General features: G+C 48.1%; 1 protein-coding gene across 1 annotated transcript in view; it reads left to right on the forward strand.

The window, feature by feature from the left end:
* The window catches only part of LOC116810853 (radial spoke head 10 homolog B-like), a 41,167-nt gene that overhangs the window by 25,948 nt on the left and 485 nt on the right, over positions 1–14,734 (forward strand). Inside the window, 5 exon segments of the mRNA XM_058442813.1 lie at positions 3,473–3,580; positions 4,477–4,620; positions 7,271–7,399; positions 9,474–9,567; positions 13,172–13,370. Coding sequence (XP_058298796.1) covers positions 3,473–3,580; positions 4,477–4,620; positions 7,271–7,399; positions 9,474–9,567; positions 13,172–13,370 — 674 coding nt within the window.

Raw genomic sequence — 14,734 nt, forward strand, 5'->3', positions numbered from 1 at the left:
GCACACCTGTAGTCCCAGCTACTCGGGAGGCTGTAGTAAGCTGTGATCGTGCCACTGCATTCCAGCCTGGTTGACAGAGTGAGGCCCTGTCCCAAAAAAATCTCCCAAAAAGCAAAAAAGGAAAATACAGGAACACCTTAGTCTTTTTCATGGACTGAAGTGTTGCCTGATCCTAGAATAGCAATAAAGCCAACCGAAATCTTTTCAAAAAGGAGGGACTTTGGAAGGCGGAGGGGGGTGGATCACCTGAGGTCAGGAGTTTGAGACCAGCCTGGCCAACACTGTGAAACCCCGTTTCTACTAAAAATACAAAAAAATTAGCCAGGCATGGTTGCGGGAGCCTGTAATCCCAGCTATTTGGGAGGCTGAGGCAGGAGAATTGCTTGAACCTGGAAGGCAGAGGTTGCAATGAGCTGAAATTGTGCACTGCACTCCAGTCTAGGCAACAAGAGCAAAACTATTCTCAAAAAAAAAAAAAAGGAAGTGGGGAGGATGAATGTCATTTAAAACAATTATAGTTTATCGAAAAAGGAATTTTTAAAAGTTATTACTTGGGAAAATAGTGACAACATTTTATTTATACAATGTTCTCATACTAACTATTGGTTGTTTTTGTTCCATGATACTTTTTTTTTTTTTTTTTAGACAAAGTCTCGCTCTTTTGCCAGGCTGGAGTGCAGTGGTGTGGTCTTGGCTCACTGCAACCTCCGCCTCCTGGGTTCAAGCAATTCTCCTGCCTCAGCCTCCCAAGTAGCTGGGACTACAGGCGTGCACGACCATGCCAAATTAATTTGTGTTTTTTTTAGTAGAGATGGGGTTTTGCTATGTTAGCAAGGATGATCTCGATCTCTTGACCTCGTGATCCGCCCGCCTCGGACTCCCGAAGTGCTGGGATTACAGGCGTGAGCCACTGTGCCTGGCCTGTTCCGTGATTTGTACTTGTGGGAATACAAATGATTAAATAGAATCAAATACTAATGATAAAGTGTTTTTACAAATTTCATAATGTTGTATACATATGAAAAATGGATAATAACCTAGTGTCTAACTGTAGGAAAATAGTTTTGTTTTTTTGAGCAAGGGTCTCTCTCTGTCACCCGGGCTGGAGTGCAGTGGTGTAATCTTGGCTCCCTGCAGCCTCAACCTCCCGGGTTCAAGCGATCCTCCCACCTCAGCCTCCTGAATAGCTGGGACTACATGTGTGTGCCAACATACCCAGCTAATTTTTCTGTTTTTTATAGAGACAGGTTATTACCATGTTGCCCAGGCTGATCTTGAACTCCTGGGCTCAAGCAATCCTCGTGCCTCAGCTTCCTGAAGCGCTGGGATTACAGGCATGAGCCACTGTGCCTGGCCCTTTTCATTGTTTCGTTTGTTTCAAGCATGTTTGCAATTGCCCGTTGAAGAATTATTATTATTATTATTATTTCGACGGTCTTGCCCTGTCGCCCAGGCTGGAGTGCAGCGACATGATCTTGGCTCACTGCAACCTCCGCCTCCTGGGTTCAAGTGATTCTTCTGCCTCAGCCTCCCGAGTAGCTGGGATTACAGGTGCATGTCACAACGCCCGGCTAGTAGAGACAGGGTTTCACCATGTTGCCCAGGCTGGTCTCAAGCTCCTGAGCACAGGTGATCCAACCATCTCAGCCTCCCACAGTGCTAGGATCAGAGGCATGAGCCCCCACACCCAGCCTCATGGAAGCATTTTTGTGATGACTGTCTTACAGTCTCTGTCAGTCAATTGTAACATCTCTGTCATCTTGGTGATGGCATCTGTGGATCCTCTTTTTTCATTCAGTTTGAGATCTTCCTGGTTCTTGGTATGAGTTTCTTTTTTTTTTTTTTTTTGAGACAGAGTCTTGCTCTGTCTCCCAGGCTGGACTGCAGTGGCGCGATCTCAGCTCACTGCAACCTCTGCCTCCTGGTTCAAGTGATTTTCCTGCCTCAGCCTCCCAAGTAGCTGGGATTATAGGTGCGTGCCACCATGCCAGGCTAATTTTTGTATTTTTAGTAGAGACCAGGGTTTCACCATGTTGCCCAGGCTGGTCGGTATGAGTGATTTTTAAAAAAATATTGAAACCTGAACATTTGGGTACAGTAAGTCCTCACTTAACATTATTATTATTATTATTTTGAGACAGAGTCTTGCTCTGTCACCCAGGCTGGAGTGCAGTGGCGCGATCTCAGCTCACTGCAACCTCTGCCTCCTGGGCTCAAGTGATTCCCTTGCCTCAGCCTCCCGAGTATCTGAGACTACAGGCACGCGCCACCATGCCCAGGTAATTTTTTTGTATTTTTAGTAGAGATGGGGTTTCTCCATGTTGGCCAGGATTGTCTCGATCTCTTGACCTCGTGAGCCGCCTGCCTCTGCCTCCCAAAGTGCTGGGATTACAGGTGTGAGCCACCACGCCCGGCCCCATGTAACATTTTTGATAGGTTCTTGGAAACTGACTTCAAGCAGTGCTGTGTGGTTAGGAGCTTAACTCTTCCTCATGTCAATTATTCTATAGTCAAATCGGTTTTGTTGTGCAGTACGTCGTTTCCCCAGGTGCTTTTCAGCCTACAGCATCGTGTTAATATTTCACACCTGCACCGTGTTCTGTTCTCCCATGTTCTACGTCCTGTTCTGATGCCAAAAAATACTCTGCTGTTATTTTGGAGGTACTAGAGAAGGGATAGAGAGGTAAATACCTCTCTGTGTGTGTGTGTGTGTGTTTGAGACAGGTTCTTGCTTTGTCACCCAGGCTGGAGTGCAGCGTTATGATCACAGTTCACTGTAGCCTCAAACTCCTGGACTTGAGTGATCCTCCCACCTCGGCCTCCTGAGTAGCTGGGACTGCAGGCATGCACCACCGTGCTGGGCCTACATTTTTAATTTTTTGTAAAGACAGGGTCTTGCTATGTTGCCCAGGCTGATCCCCAATGCCTGGGCTCAAGTGATCCTCCCACCTCGGCCTCACAAGGTTCTGGGATTACAGGTGTGAGCCACCATGTCTGGCCGTAAATACCAATGTTAATCCAGAATGCTTTTCAAAATTATCAGTCTTTAAGATATTAATTTATGGCTGGGCACAATGTCTCACGACTGTAATCCCAGCACTTTGGGAGGCCGAGTCAGGCAGATCACTTGAGGTCAGGAGTTTGAGACCAGCCTGGCCAACATATAGTGAAACCCCATCTCTACTAAAAAATACAAAAATTAGCTGGACGTGGTGGCGTGTGCCTGTAGTCCCAGCTACTTGGGAGGCTGAGACAGGAGAATCACTTGAACCCAGGAGCTGGAGGTTGCAGTGAGCTGAGATTGTGCCACTGCATAGCAGCCTGGGCGACAGAGCGAGAGTCCGTCTCTCAAAAAAAAGAAAAAAGATATTAATTTCTGGTATACTTTCTTAGTTATTGTATTGATATAAATTGACATTAAAACATATAGCTGTTTATAATTATAGGCAGTTATGATTTTTCTTTTTTACAGGACTTTAAAATGATAAATAAAGAATTAACAGCAGCTACATTTGTGGAGGTCATAGCAGAGGATAATCCTTTCACATATGATGGAATTGACAGCAACTTTGAACCTGAGGTTTGTAAAGAGCCGTCACAAATGGTACAGATTCAATTCAGTCTGTTGGTTTTGCCATCGACACCAAGAACAAAGAACCAAGATTTTTTTTTCTTTTTTTTCATTAGCCTTTTCGTTGATGCTTTTTTTTTTTTTTTTTTTTGGAGATGGAGCCTCACTCTGTTGCCCAGGCTGGAGTGCAGTGGCACGATCTCTGCTCACTGCAAGCTCCGCCTCCCGGGTTCATGCCATTCTCCTGCCTCAGCCTCCCAAGTAGCTTGGACTACAGGCACCTGCCACCACGCCTGGCTAATTTTTTGGGGTTTTTTTGTATTTTTTTAGTAGAGATGGAGTTTCACCATGTTAGCCAGGATGGTCTCGATCTCCTGACCTCATGATCTGCCTGCCTCAGCCTCCCAAAGTGCTGGGATTACAGGTGTGAGCCACCGCACCCGGCCTTCGGCTGATTTTTTAAAAACAATTTTTTGTACAGAACGGGTCTCACTGTGTTGCCCAGGCTGGTCTCAAACTCCTAGGCTCAAACGATCCTCCTGCCTCAGCCTCCTAAAGTGCTGAGATTACAGATGTGAGCCACTGTGACCAGCCTAAGAACCAAGATTTGATTGAAAGCAGTCTGAACACAAGTACCTAATATATGTGTGTGTGTCTGTGTGCATGTCTGTGCGTGTGTGTGCATGTGTGTGCCTGTGTGTTGTCTGCGTGTCTGTGCGTGTGTGTGTGTGTGTGCGCGTGTCTCTCTGGCGTGTCTGTGCATGTGTGTGCGTCTTTGTGCATGTGTCTGCATGTCTGCATGTGTGCATATTCAGATGTCAGGAAATAATGAACACCAATCAATCAATGCTCTGTCTCCAGGTGTGTCAGAATGATGGAAACTCTTGTGTTTTATTTTATTTCAGCTGGTTTTCCTGGAATTCTTTGAAGCTCTCTTAAGCTTTGCATTCATCTGTGTTACTGACCAAATGACTAAATCCTATACAAATGTTCCAACTGATGATGTGTCTGGAAATAAACATGAAACTATTTATACAATACTAAATCAGGTAACACATAATATCTTAGAATTAGGTAATCTTAGAATTGCAGAGCAAGGAGGGCCGGGCGCGGTGGCTCACACCTGTAATCCCGGCACTTTGGGAAGCCAAGGTGGGCGGATCACCAGGTCAGGAGATCGAGACCATCCTGGCTAACATGGTGAAACCCCGTCTCTACTAAAACTACAAAAAAATTAGCCGGGCGTGGTGGTGGGCGCCTGTAGTCCCAGCTACTGGGGAGGCTGAGGCAGGAGAATGGTGTGAACCCAGGAGGCAGAGGTTGCAGTGAGCTGAGATCACGCCACTGCACTGCAGCCTGGGTGACAGAGCAAGACTTCTTCTCAAAACAAAAAACAAACAAACAAACAAAAGAATTACAAAGCAAGGAATGGCTTTATTCTGGAATGCTTAAACCATCATCAGAACTATCTTGGCTTTACTAACCCTTCCAGAAAGTAATTTAAGAAGTCTTTCCTTTTTCCTTTTAAAATTTTATTTTATGTGTTTTGAGACAGGGATTCACTCTGTCATCCAGGCTTGAGTGCAGTGGTGCAATCACAGCTCACTGTAGCCTTGACCTCCTGAGCTCACACGCTCTTCCCACCTTAGTCTCCTGAGTAGCTAGGACTACAGGCATGTGCCACCACACCCAGCTAATTTTTTTTTGAGACAGAGCCTCACTCTGTTGCCCAGGCTGGAGTGCAGTGGCACGATCTCAGCTCACTGCAACCTCTGCCTCCTGGATTCAAGTGATTCTCATGCCTCAGCCTCCTGCGTAGCCGGGATTACAGGCATGTGCCACCACCCCTGGCTAATTTTTTATATTTTTAGTAGAGACAGGGTTTCACCATGTTGACCAGGCTGGTCTCGAACTCCTGACCTCAGTTGATCCACTGCCTCGGCCTCCCAAAGTGCTAGGATTACAGGCCTGAGCCACTGTGCCTGGCCTTTTTGTATTTTTTTGTAGAGATGGGGTTTTGCCATGTTGCCCAGGCTGGTCTCAAACTCCTGAGCTCAAGTGATCCTCCTGCCTCGGCCTCCCAAAGTGCTGGGATTACAGGTGTGAGCCACCATGCCCGGCCAACATGTCTTTTTCACATTTTGGAAGTGTATATAGATTTTTTTAAGTTCGGGAAAATGTGTTTCCTGGCCGTGATCCAGGAAGCGGACTCCCAGCCACAGCAGAGAGTTGCTAATGAAGGTGAGAGTGCATACCGACATGCTGGGTGGGCCACTAGACCACACTTTAGAAAGTCCGAGGTGTTTTACTAGGAGATGTTTCATTGCATGAATCCAGTGTTTCTAAGAGTGGAACGCCTGCCCAAGAGCAGACCTGTCGAACAGTTCCTGAGTGTGCGTGGGATGCTAACCAGGTCCCCAGGGCTTGCTCACGAGGATGGACACCCAGGCCAGGCGCGGTGGCTCACGCCTGTAATCGCAGCACTTTGGGAGGCCAAGGTGGGCGGATCACTTGAGGTCAGGAATTCGAGACCAGCCTGGCCAACTGTGGTGAAACCCCATCTCTACTAACAATACACTGGAAACTGAACGTTCATGTCATGCTCCAAGGGAATCACTGCTCCCTTTTGACCAACAACTTGGGAGTGTGATTTAGAGATCACAGAGAGGCTCAGCTTCAAACTTACCAAAGCTGATCCTTCTTGCTCAGCTCACGGTAGTTTCACACACTCTAGTAATTTGGGGAGGCAAAGGTAGAATTTTGTTCCACAGAGGTAAGCGTGCTATGAAGAGGGACAGCAAGCTCCAGAGATGTGCAGAAGGCTCCCCTTGAGCCGTCAGCTGAGTGTGCACACATGTGAGGGAACAGCTGGCACCTAAGGGAAGAGCCACCAGGAAGAAGGGGAGGAACCTCAAGGACTCACACAGGGCTGGGAGTAGTTTGCATTCCCAGTCGCCAGCGTGGAGAAGCCTTCACATCCATGAGGGGCATCGGGCTGGGTACTTAAAAGTTTACTGCGTGTATGTGGTTTTTTGTTTTTGTTTTCGTTTTTTTTTTTTTCTTTTTTTTTTTTTACAAAATCTTGCTCTGTTGTCCAGGCTCAAGTGCAGTGGCACAATCTTGACTCACTGCAGCCTCTGCCTCCCGGGTTCAAGGTGATTCTCCTGCCTCAGCCTCCTGAGCAGCTGGGATTACAGGTGTGCACCCCCACACCTGGCCAATTTTTGTATTTTTAGTAGAGACAGGGTTTCACCGTGTTGGCCACCCTGGTCTTGCACTCCTGGCCTCAAGTGATCCTCTCACCTCATTCTCTGAAACTTCTGGGATTACGGGCATGAGTCAATGCACCTGGCCTGTTATTTATTTATTTTTTTAGAGATGGGGTCTCGCTATGTTGCCCAGGCTGGTCTCAAACTCCTAGGCTCAGGTGATCTGCCCACCCTGGCCTCCCAAAGTGCTGAGATTACAGGCGGGAGCCGCTGTGCCTGATTCTGTTCACTGTCTTGACTGAGGCGATGGTTTCACAGGTATAAGGTGTGTGAAAACACATCAAAGGGTACCCTTTATGTGTAGTTCATTGTAAATCAGTTACAGCCCATTAAAATATTGTGTGTGTGTGTGCGCGCGTGTGTGTGTATGCCTGTATGGATCTCTATGGAAACCAGAAGCCCTCTGATGCGTGTGTTTGTTCTTGCTTAGGACGCCCAGAACAAGAGTCCCAGCGCGGTCACGAGCCACGAATCGGATGCTGCTCATTCTGACAGTGCCAGGTCATCTTCCAGCAAGTTAGAACTCTCGCCTGATAGTAACAAAATAAGGAAATCAGAGGTTTGTCTTGGCAAGTAACCGTGTGGAGACACCCGCTACCGAGTGCCTGCTCTGTGAAAAGCTCTTTGCCATGCGCTGGGGACCTAGCAGTGAACAGAAACCCACGCCCTCATGGACTTTACGTTCCAGTGAGGAGGGGACGTGGCAGCAAGTGAACAGCAGTAATAGCGTTTATGGGTGTTTACCAGGTGCCGAGCCGTCCCCAGGGACCAGCTCAGCCTCCCGATGACCTTCAGGTACTGTGATTCTCTCTAGGAGGGAGCCCAGGCCCAGAGAGGTTCAATAGCTTGGCCACAGCTGCATAACCAGTAAGTCATGGCGCTGAGGCTTTGTGCCCAGGCACTTTAACTCCAGAATTAGCACCGGTTACCGCAAGCTATGCTTCTTCCCACTTACGAGGTCTAAGTGACAGGAAGGGCATCTGGCTGGGTGGGGCCCTGGCGTTTATTCTGGGTGAGTGGGATGGGATGGGACACCGTCTGAGCAGAGGCGTCAGGAGGCTCTGAGGCTTCACTGTTGACAAACCAGTGAGGAAGCTCTTGGAACCATCCCGGTGGGAGGTGATGGTGACTGGGACTAGGGTGGGCTGAGGTCTGAGGTGTTTTGAAGGGTGCAGGGGTTGACAGGGAAAGAGAAGGCAAAGATGAGTCCAAGATTTTTTGGCTGAGCATTGGAAGAATAGAGTTGCCATTTATGATGATGTGGAAGACGGAGGCAGGGGGCTGAGTTTTGGGAGCAAAATTAAGTGGCTGATTTTGGACAAGTTAAGCTTAAGGTGCCTGAACTGATGCCCAAGTAGCACGGCTGGAGGCAAGACTGGAGTTCAAGGGCAAACTCCAGCTGGAGGTAGAAATGTGGGGGTTAGGGCATACACGTGGTGATTAAAGCCGTTAGGTCGGGCGTGGTGGCTCACGCCTATAATCCCAGCACCTTGGGAGACCGAGGTGGGTGGGTCACTTGAGGTCGGGAGTTCGAGATCAGCCTGGCCAACATGGTGAAACCCCGTCTCTACTAAGAAATACAAAAATTAGCTAGGCCTGGTGGCATGCAAAAAATGTAATAATAATGCAATAATAATGTAATAATAATGCAAAAAATGTAATAATAATTAAAGCCATTAATATATGGGTCTAAGTACGGTTAAATTTGTTGTTGTTGTTTGTTTGTTTGTTTTTTTTGAGACGGAGTCTCGCTCTGTCGCCCAGGCTGGAGTGCAGTGGCGCGATCTTGGATCTCGGCTCACTGCAAGCTCCGCCTCCCGGGTTCACGCCATTCTCCTGCCTCAGCCTCCTGAGTAGCCAGGACTACAGGCACCCACCGCCACACCTGGCTAATTTTTTGTGTTGTTAGTAGAGATGGGGTTTCACCCATGTTAGCCAGGATGGTCTCAATCTCCTGACTTTGTGATCCAGCTGTCTTGGCCTCTCAAAGTGCTAGGATTACAGGCGTGAGCCACCATGCCTAGCAAGTATGGTTAATTTTATACAATAAATACTGTCCCAACAGGCCCAGGTGACATTTTCAAGTCTTTGGGTTTTTTTTTTTTTGAGATCCTTTCAGTAAGTGCCATAATTCTGTTATTCATTTCATTAATAGTATAAATATTAATATTTTATTCAGGTTAAATATAGATTGACTGGGTGTGGTGGCTCACACCTGTAATCCTAGCACTTTGGGAGGCTGAGGCAGGCAGATCACCTGAGTTCAGGAGTTCGAGACCAGCCTGGCCAATATGGTAAAACCCTGTCTCTACTAAAAATACAAAAATTAGCCTGGTGTAGTGGCGCATGCCTGTAGTCCAGCTACCCGGGGAAACTGAGGCAGGAGAATCTCTGGAACCCGAGAGGCAGAGGCTGCAGTGAGCCGAGATCGTGCCACTGCACTCCAGCCTGGGCAACAGAGTGAGACTCCATCTCAAAAAAAAAAAAAAAAAAGTCAAATTAAAGTCATATTAGCTCAAGGAGAACAGCCTCATTAATAATTTTCTAATTAATTAAAGTGTAAAAAAGTAGTTTTAAGCCCATAATGATGTAAACGTAATATTTTACTTTATGATTTTTTTTAAATGTAAAAGCCCAAGATCAAGAAGTCTATAAGTGATGAAAGAGTCTCCAAAATGAATTTTAAATTGACTGGAAAAGGGATCACCTTTTTTTCATCTGAGAGTGGTGAGTATTTTAATTATAGAACCTTAATATTTACAAACTGTTGCTTATGAATTATATAATGTCTATGCTGTTTTACAACCATCTTTTTTTAATCTTTTATTTTCTTAGAGGCAGAGTCTCGCTATGTTCTCCAGGCTGGTCTTGAACTCCTGGGCTCAAGCGATCCTCCCACCTCGGCCTCCCGAGTAGCTGGGATTACAAGTAGGCGTCACCACACCCAGCACAACCATCTTTTTAAATAATGAGGCTGGTACAGCTGCTTCCATTTCTCCTCCCTGGTTTGGAGTTCAAGTTCAAGGCATGACTTTGCTGTGCTGACTCAGTCTGTTAGGGCAGAGGCCAGTATGGGACAGCTGGGCCTCCCCTGGGCCCTGCACGCCCATCTCAGTCTGATGCTGTTGACTATATTGTTTTCTTACAGGCAACTTTTCTCTCTCAAGGGTCTCGTTCTCGTTGATTTTTAAAGGTGCTCAAATTAAAAACAACAAACAACCCTTATTCACTTCCTCATCCTCCTCTTTTATTACGTTTTCCTTTATCCTGGGAAGATCTGTCTGGAGGTCTCTCTCTCTGCTGACTGCACTTCCTCCTTCTGCCTTGATTCCTCAGCCGTGTCTGTGTGAACTTCCAACCTCACTCCTCTCCTTTCCTCAGGGTCATCCAGTGATGATCAATGTCATGGGAATTTTCCGCTGTCACTTTGCTGGCCTTGCCAGTTGCAGGTGGCCTTGTTTTCATGATTAAACAAGCCCTGGTGTTTCCCCTTTTCTTTTTCTTTTTTTTTTTTTTTTTGAGACAGGGTCTTACTTTCTTGCCCAGGCTGGAGTGCAGTGGCACCATCGTAGCTCACTGCAACCTCTGCCTCCTGGGTTCAAGCAATTCTCCTGCCTCAGCCTCCCTAGTAGCTGGGATTACAGGCACCCATCACTGCGCCTTGTATTTTTAGTAGAGACGGGGTTTCATGATGTTGGCCAGGGTGGTCTCGAACTCCTGACCTCAGGTGATCTGCCTGCCTCGGCCTCCTAAAGTACTGAGATTATAGGTGTGAGCCCACCCGCCCCGGGCTTTTTTTTTTTTTAAGAGGTGGGGTCTTTCTCTGTTGCCCGGGCTGGTCTTGAACTCCTGGATCCAAGAACTTCTGGATCTGAACCCCTTGGCCTCCCAAAGTGCTGAGGTTACAGGTAGAGCCCAACCACGCCTGGCCTTTTTTTGTTGTTGTTAAAGAGATGGGATCTTGCTATGTTGCCCAGGCTGGTCTTGAACTCCTGGGCCCAAGTGATCTTCTTGCCTTGGCATCCCAAAGCACTGGGATTACAGGTGTGAGCCACCGCGTCTGGCCCTCCCCCTTTTCTGATGGCGTCTCTCTGTGGCCTGCCACCCACTCAATGGTGAACTTTTAAAGGCTCCATCCCGGGCCCTTGTCCTCTCAAAGGCCTCACCTGTGTATCCCCTCTACAGTGCCTGTCATTTCCCGTTACTCCTCCTTGAATGGATCGTTCCCATCGGCACACGTGCTCCATATGCCCAGTTAGGAAACAACTCTTCTCTCACTTTTCCCTCTAGATCCCACTTTGTTTCCCTGCTCCCTTTGCTGATAGGCATCTTAGGGAGCTGTATACGTGCATCCCTTCTCCAGGACCTCTCCTGTGTCTCCCTTAGCTTGCTCCACGTGGCACTGCCCTCCCCAGGCCACTGAAGGCCGCTTTTCATCAGCAGTGACTCCGTGTTGCCACCGCCAGGAATCCTGCCGTCACTTGAACCCATCTCTCCATAGTCAGAAAACTGTCAGCTTCTTGAAATACTCTTCGCATTCGGCCTCTGCGACCCCTCGTTGTCCTGGGTTTCTTCTCCCTCTGGTGCGAATCTGTGGGTTGTGTCATTTTCCCCTGCAGAGCTCGGCATCCCAGCAGAGACCGGGCATTCCTGCGATGCCGTAATCAAGATGCACAGTTCTTGTAACAGAAATAGAACTGAAAACGGAACCCCAGCTAACGTGCTTTCCTGCTGATCTGATTACGGGGAAGTGGTCTCTAGTCCCAGCTCCAACTGGATTTCACCCTGGATTTCTCTGGTTGTTCCTTGAAGTCCGGTGTGCCAGTCACCAGGCCTGTGGCTCCTGCCCTGTCTCCTGTCAAGGACCCCCTTGACCCACGTGGCATCTCTTCCAGTACCATTTCATCTGATTATTGCTTGTGGCAGCCGTGACTTAGTGTCCTCCAGCTTGTAGGTGTCTAGTTGAGAGTTCGTGAATGAACACAAGACAGTCTTGCAGCCAGGTGCAGTGGCTCACAGCCGTAACCCCAGAAGTGTGGGAGGCCAAGGCAGGAGGATCACTTGTGCCCAGGAGTCTGAGACCAGCCTGGGCAACATAGCGAGCCCGTCTCTACAAAAAAAAATACCCAAATTCACCGGGTACGATGGCACAGTCCTGTAGTCCCAGCAACGTGGGAGGCTGAGGCAGGATGACTGCTTGAGCCCAGGAGCTCGAGGCTGCAGTGAGCCGTGATTGCACCACTGCACTCCAGCCTGGGTGCCAGAGCGAGACCGTGTCACCAAGCAAAAAAAAAAAAAAGGAATCTTCCTTCACATTCAGTCTTGTTCTGACCTTAGAGTCCTGGATTGCGTATAATTTGATTCTCTGAATTTTAAAATCTTCCAAGTGAATAGATAACCAGAATTGCTTAAAAAGATGGAAAAAATTACGGTAGTTTAAGATTTAGAGATTCTTTAGCCTAGACAAGGAAGATAGAGAGGGATAACTATAACTACTAGGAAATTACTTTTGTGAGAGTAACCAGTTATCTGGTTCTCTAGGAGAGAGGATTCACTCGGGTACATAGCTATCCTTGTCTTAAAGAGGTTGCAAACTCTGAATAAATAAAAGATGTTGAATATTTTGTCCCCAAGACCTAGGCCGGGTGCAGTGGCTCATGCCTGTAATCCCAGCACTTTGGGAGGCCGAGATGGGAGGATTACTAGAGCTCAGGAGTTTGAGACCATGGGCAACATAGCGAAACCTTGTCTCTACAACAAAAATAAGAATTACCTGGGCGTGGGGGCACCTGCCTGTGGTCCCAGCTACTTGGGAGGCCAAGGTGGGAGGATCATTTGAGCCCAGGAGTTGGAGGCTGCAGTGAGCCATGATGGTGCCACTGCACTCCAGCCTGGATGACAGAGCAAGATCTTGTCTCACAATAAAACTTAAAAAAATTAGCCTTGTGTGGTGGTGCATGCCTATATTCTCAGCTGTTAGGGAGGCTGAGATGGGAGGATCACTTGAGCCCAGCAGTTCCTCCAGGCTTCAGTGAGCCATGGTCATGCCACTGCACTCCAGCCTGGGTGACAGAATGAGACTCTGTCTCCAAAACAAAAACAAAACGATGTAGCAGGAAACTCAAAGGGAAGGTTGACAATCCCAGCCAGGGTCTGCTGAGTCCCTGCCTTGTTCCAGGTAGTCATGGAAGCAGCGTCCTTACTCCTCTCCCCTCTCCTGGCCGAGGAGAAGGGGGCCCACCCCAGGGAGGCCAGAACGAGAAACAGCACGCAGACTCCCAATTTATAGCAGGATTGTATTCATGTTCAGCTTCACGAAACTCTATTCTAGAGAAATATGAGAGACCCAAGGATGATCGAAAGGAAGAGCTCAACACGTGGGTCAGTAATATGTACGTCTTCTTTGTGAACACGCTCTTTCACGCGTATAAACGTGAAGAAGCTATCAAGGAGAAAATAAGGGAAGACAGGTTACGCAGCACAGCACAGGCCCAGCAGCGGAAGATGGAAGATGACGAACTGGAAGCAAGGTAACTTGTGAGGCCCCTCCTCTCCTTCCCGAGCTGCTCTCTCTTCCTGTCTTCCGACAGGCCCAAGTGCTTTCCAGACAAGCTATAATTTCCTAAGGGCGTCTTTGACATAAAAAGGAATGAATATTTGGTCTCTGTTCCTGGCAGAGCACCTGAAGCCTTTGTAACTTCCTGAGTAATGGGATAATGGGAGCATCTTTTGTTCTAATATTTGGTCCTAGTTTCTAGTTTGTTTCTTTTTTAAGACAGGGTCTCACTGTCGCCCAGGCTGGAGTGGAGTAGTGTGATCTCATCTCACTGCAACCTCCGCCTCCCGGGTTCAAGCGATTCTCTTGCCTCAGCCTCCCGAGTAGCTGGGATTACAAGCATGCACCACCACGCCTGGCTAATTTTTGTATTTTTAGTAGAGATGGGGTTTCACCAAGTTGTCCAGGCTGGTCTCGAACTCCTGACCTCAAGTGATCCACCAGCCTCGGCCTCCCAAAGTGCTGGGATCACAGGGGTGAGTCACTGCATGCAGCCATTTTCTAGTTCTTGACCCAAGAGTTCCAAACCTGTGGACTCTGGGGTAATGACTGTCTTTCTGTATGACGAGATGACTGGTGGCCAGGGGAGGGGCCCTCGACAGCTTCTTGCTGGAGCTGGTTGCCAGAGAACCAACCATGAGATTAGAGGGTTGGGACTTTCAGCTCCAGCCCAACCTCCCAGGGAAGGGGGAGGGGCTGGAGATTGAGTTCAGTAACTAATAGCCAGTGACTTAATCAGGCCTACAGATTGGACCCTCTGTAAAATCCCCAAACGGGCTGGGCATCATGGCGCATGCCTGTAACCCCAGCACTTTGGGGGGCCAAGGCAGGAGAATCACTTGAGTTTGAGACCAGCCTAGGTAATACAGCAAGACCTCATCTCTACAAAAAATACAAAAATTAGCCAGATGTGGTGGCAGGCGCCTGTAGTCCCAGCTACTTTGGAGACTGAAGCAGGAGGATTGCTTGAGCCTGGGAGGTTGAGGCTGCAGTGATGTGTGTGCCACTGCACTCCAGCCTGGGCAACACAGCAAGACCCTATCTCAAAAAAAAAAAATACACACACACACACACACACACACACATATATATATATATACTTTGGGAGGCCGAGGTGGGTGGATCACCTGAGGTCAGGAGTTTGAGACCAGCCTTGCCAACCTGGTGAAACCCATCTCTACTAAAAATACAAAATATTAGCCGGGCGTGGTGGCGGAAGCCTATAATCCCAGCTACTCAGGAGGCTGAGGCAGGAGAATCGCTTGAACTCGGGAGGCGGAGGTTACAGTGAGCCGAGATTGCACCACTGCACCCCAGCCTGGGCAACAAGAGCGAAAC

This window comes from Hylobates moloch, unplaced genomic scaffold (genome assembly GCF_009828535.3).
Source record: "Hylobates moloch isolate HMO894 unplaced genomic scaffold, HMol_V3 SCAFFOLD_1, whole genome shotgun sequence".
In the NCBI taxonomy this organism is placed as follows: Eukaryota; Metazoa; Chordata; class Mammalia; order Primates; family Hylobatidae; genus Hylobates; species Hylobates moloch.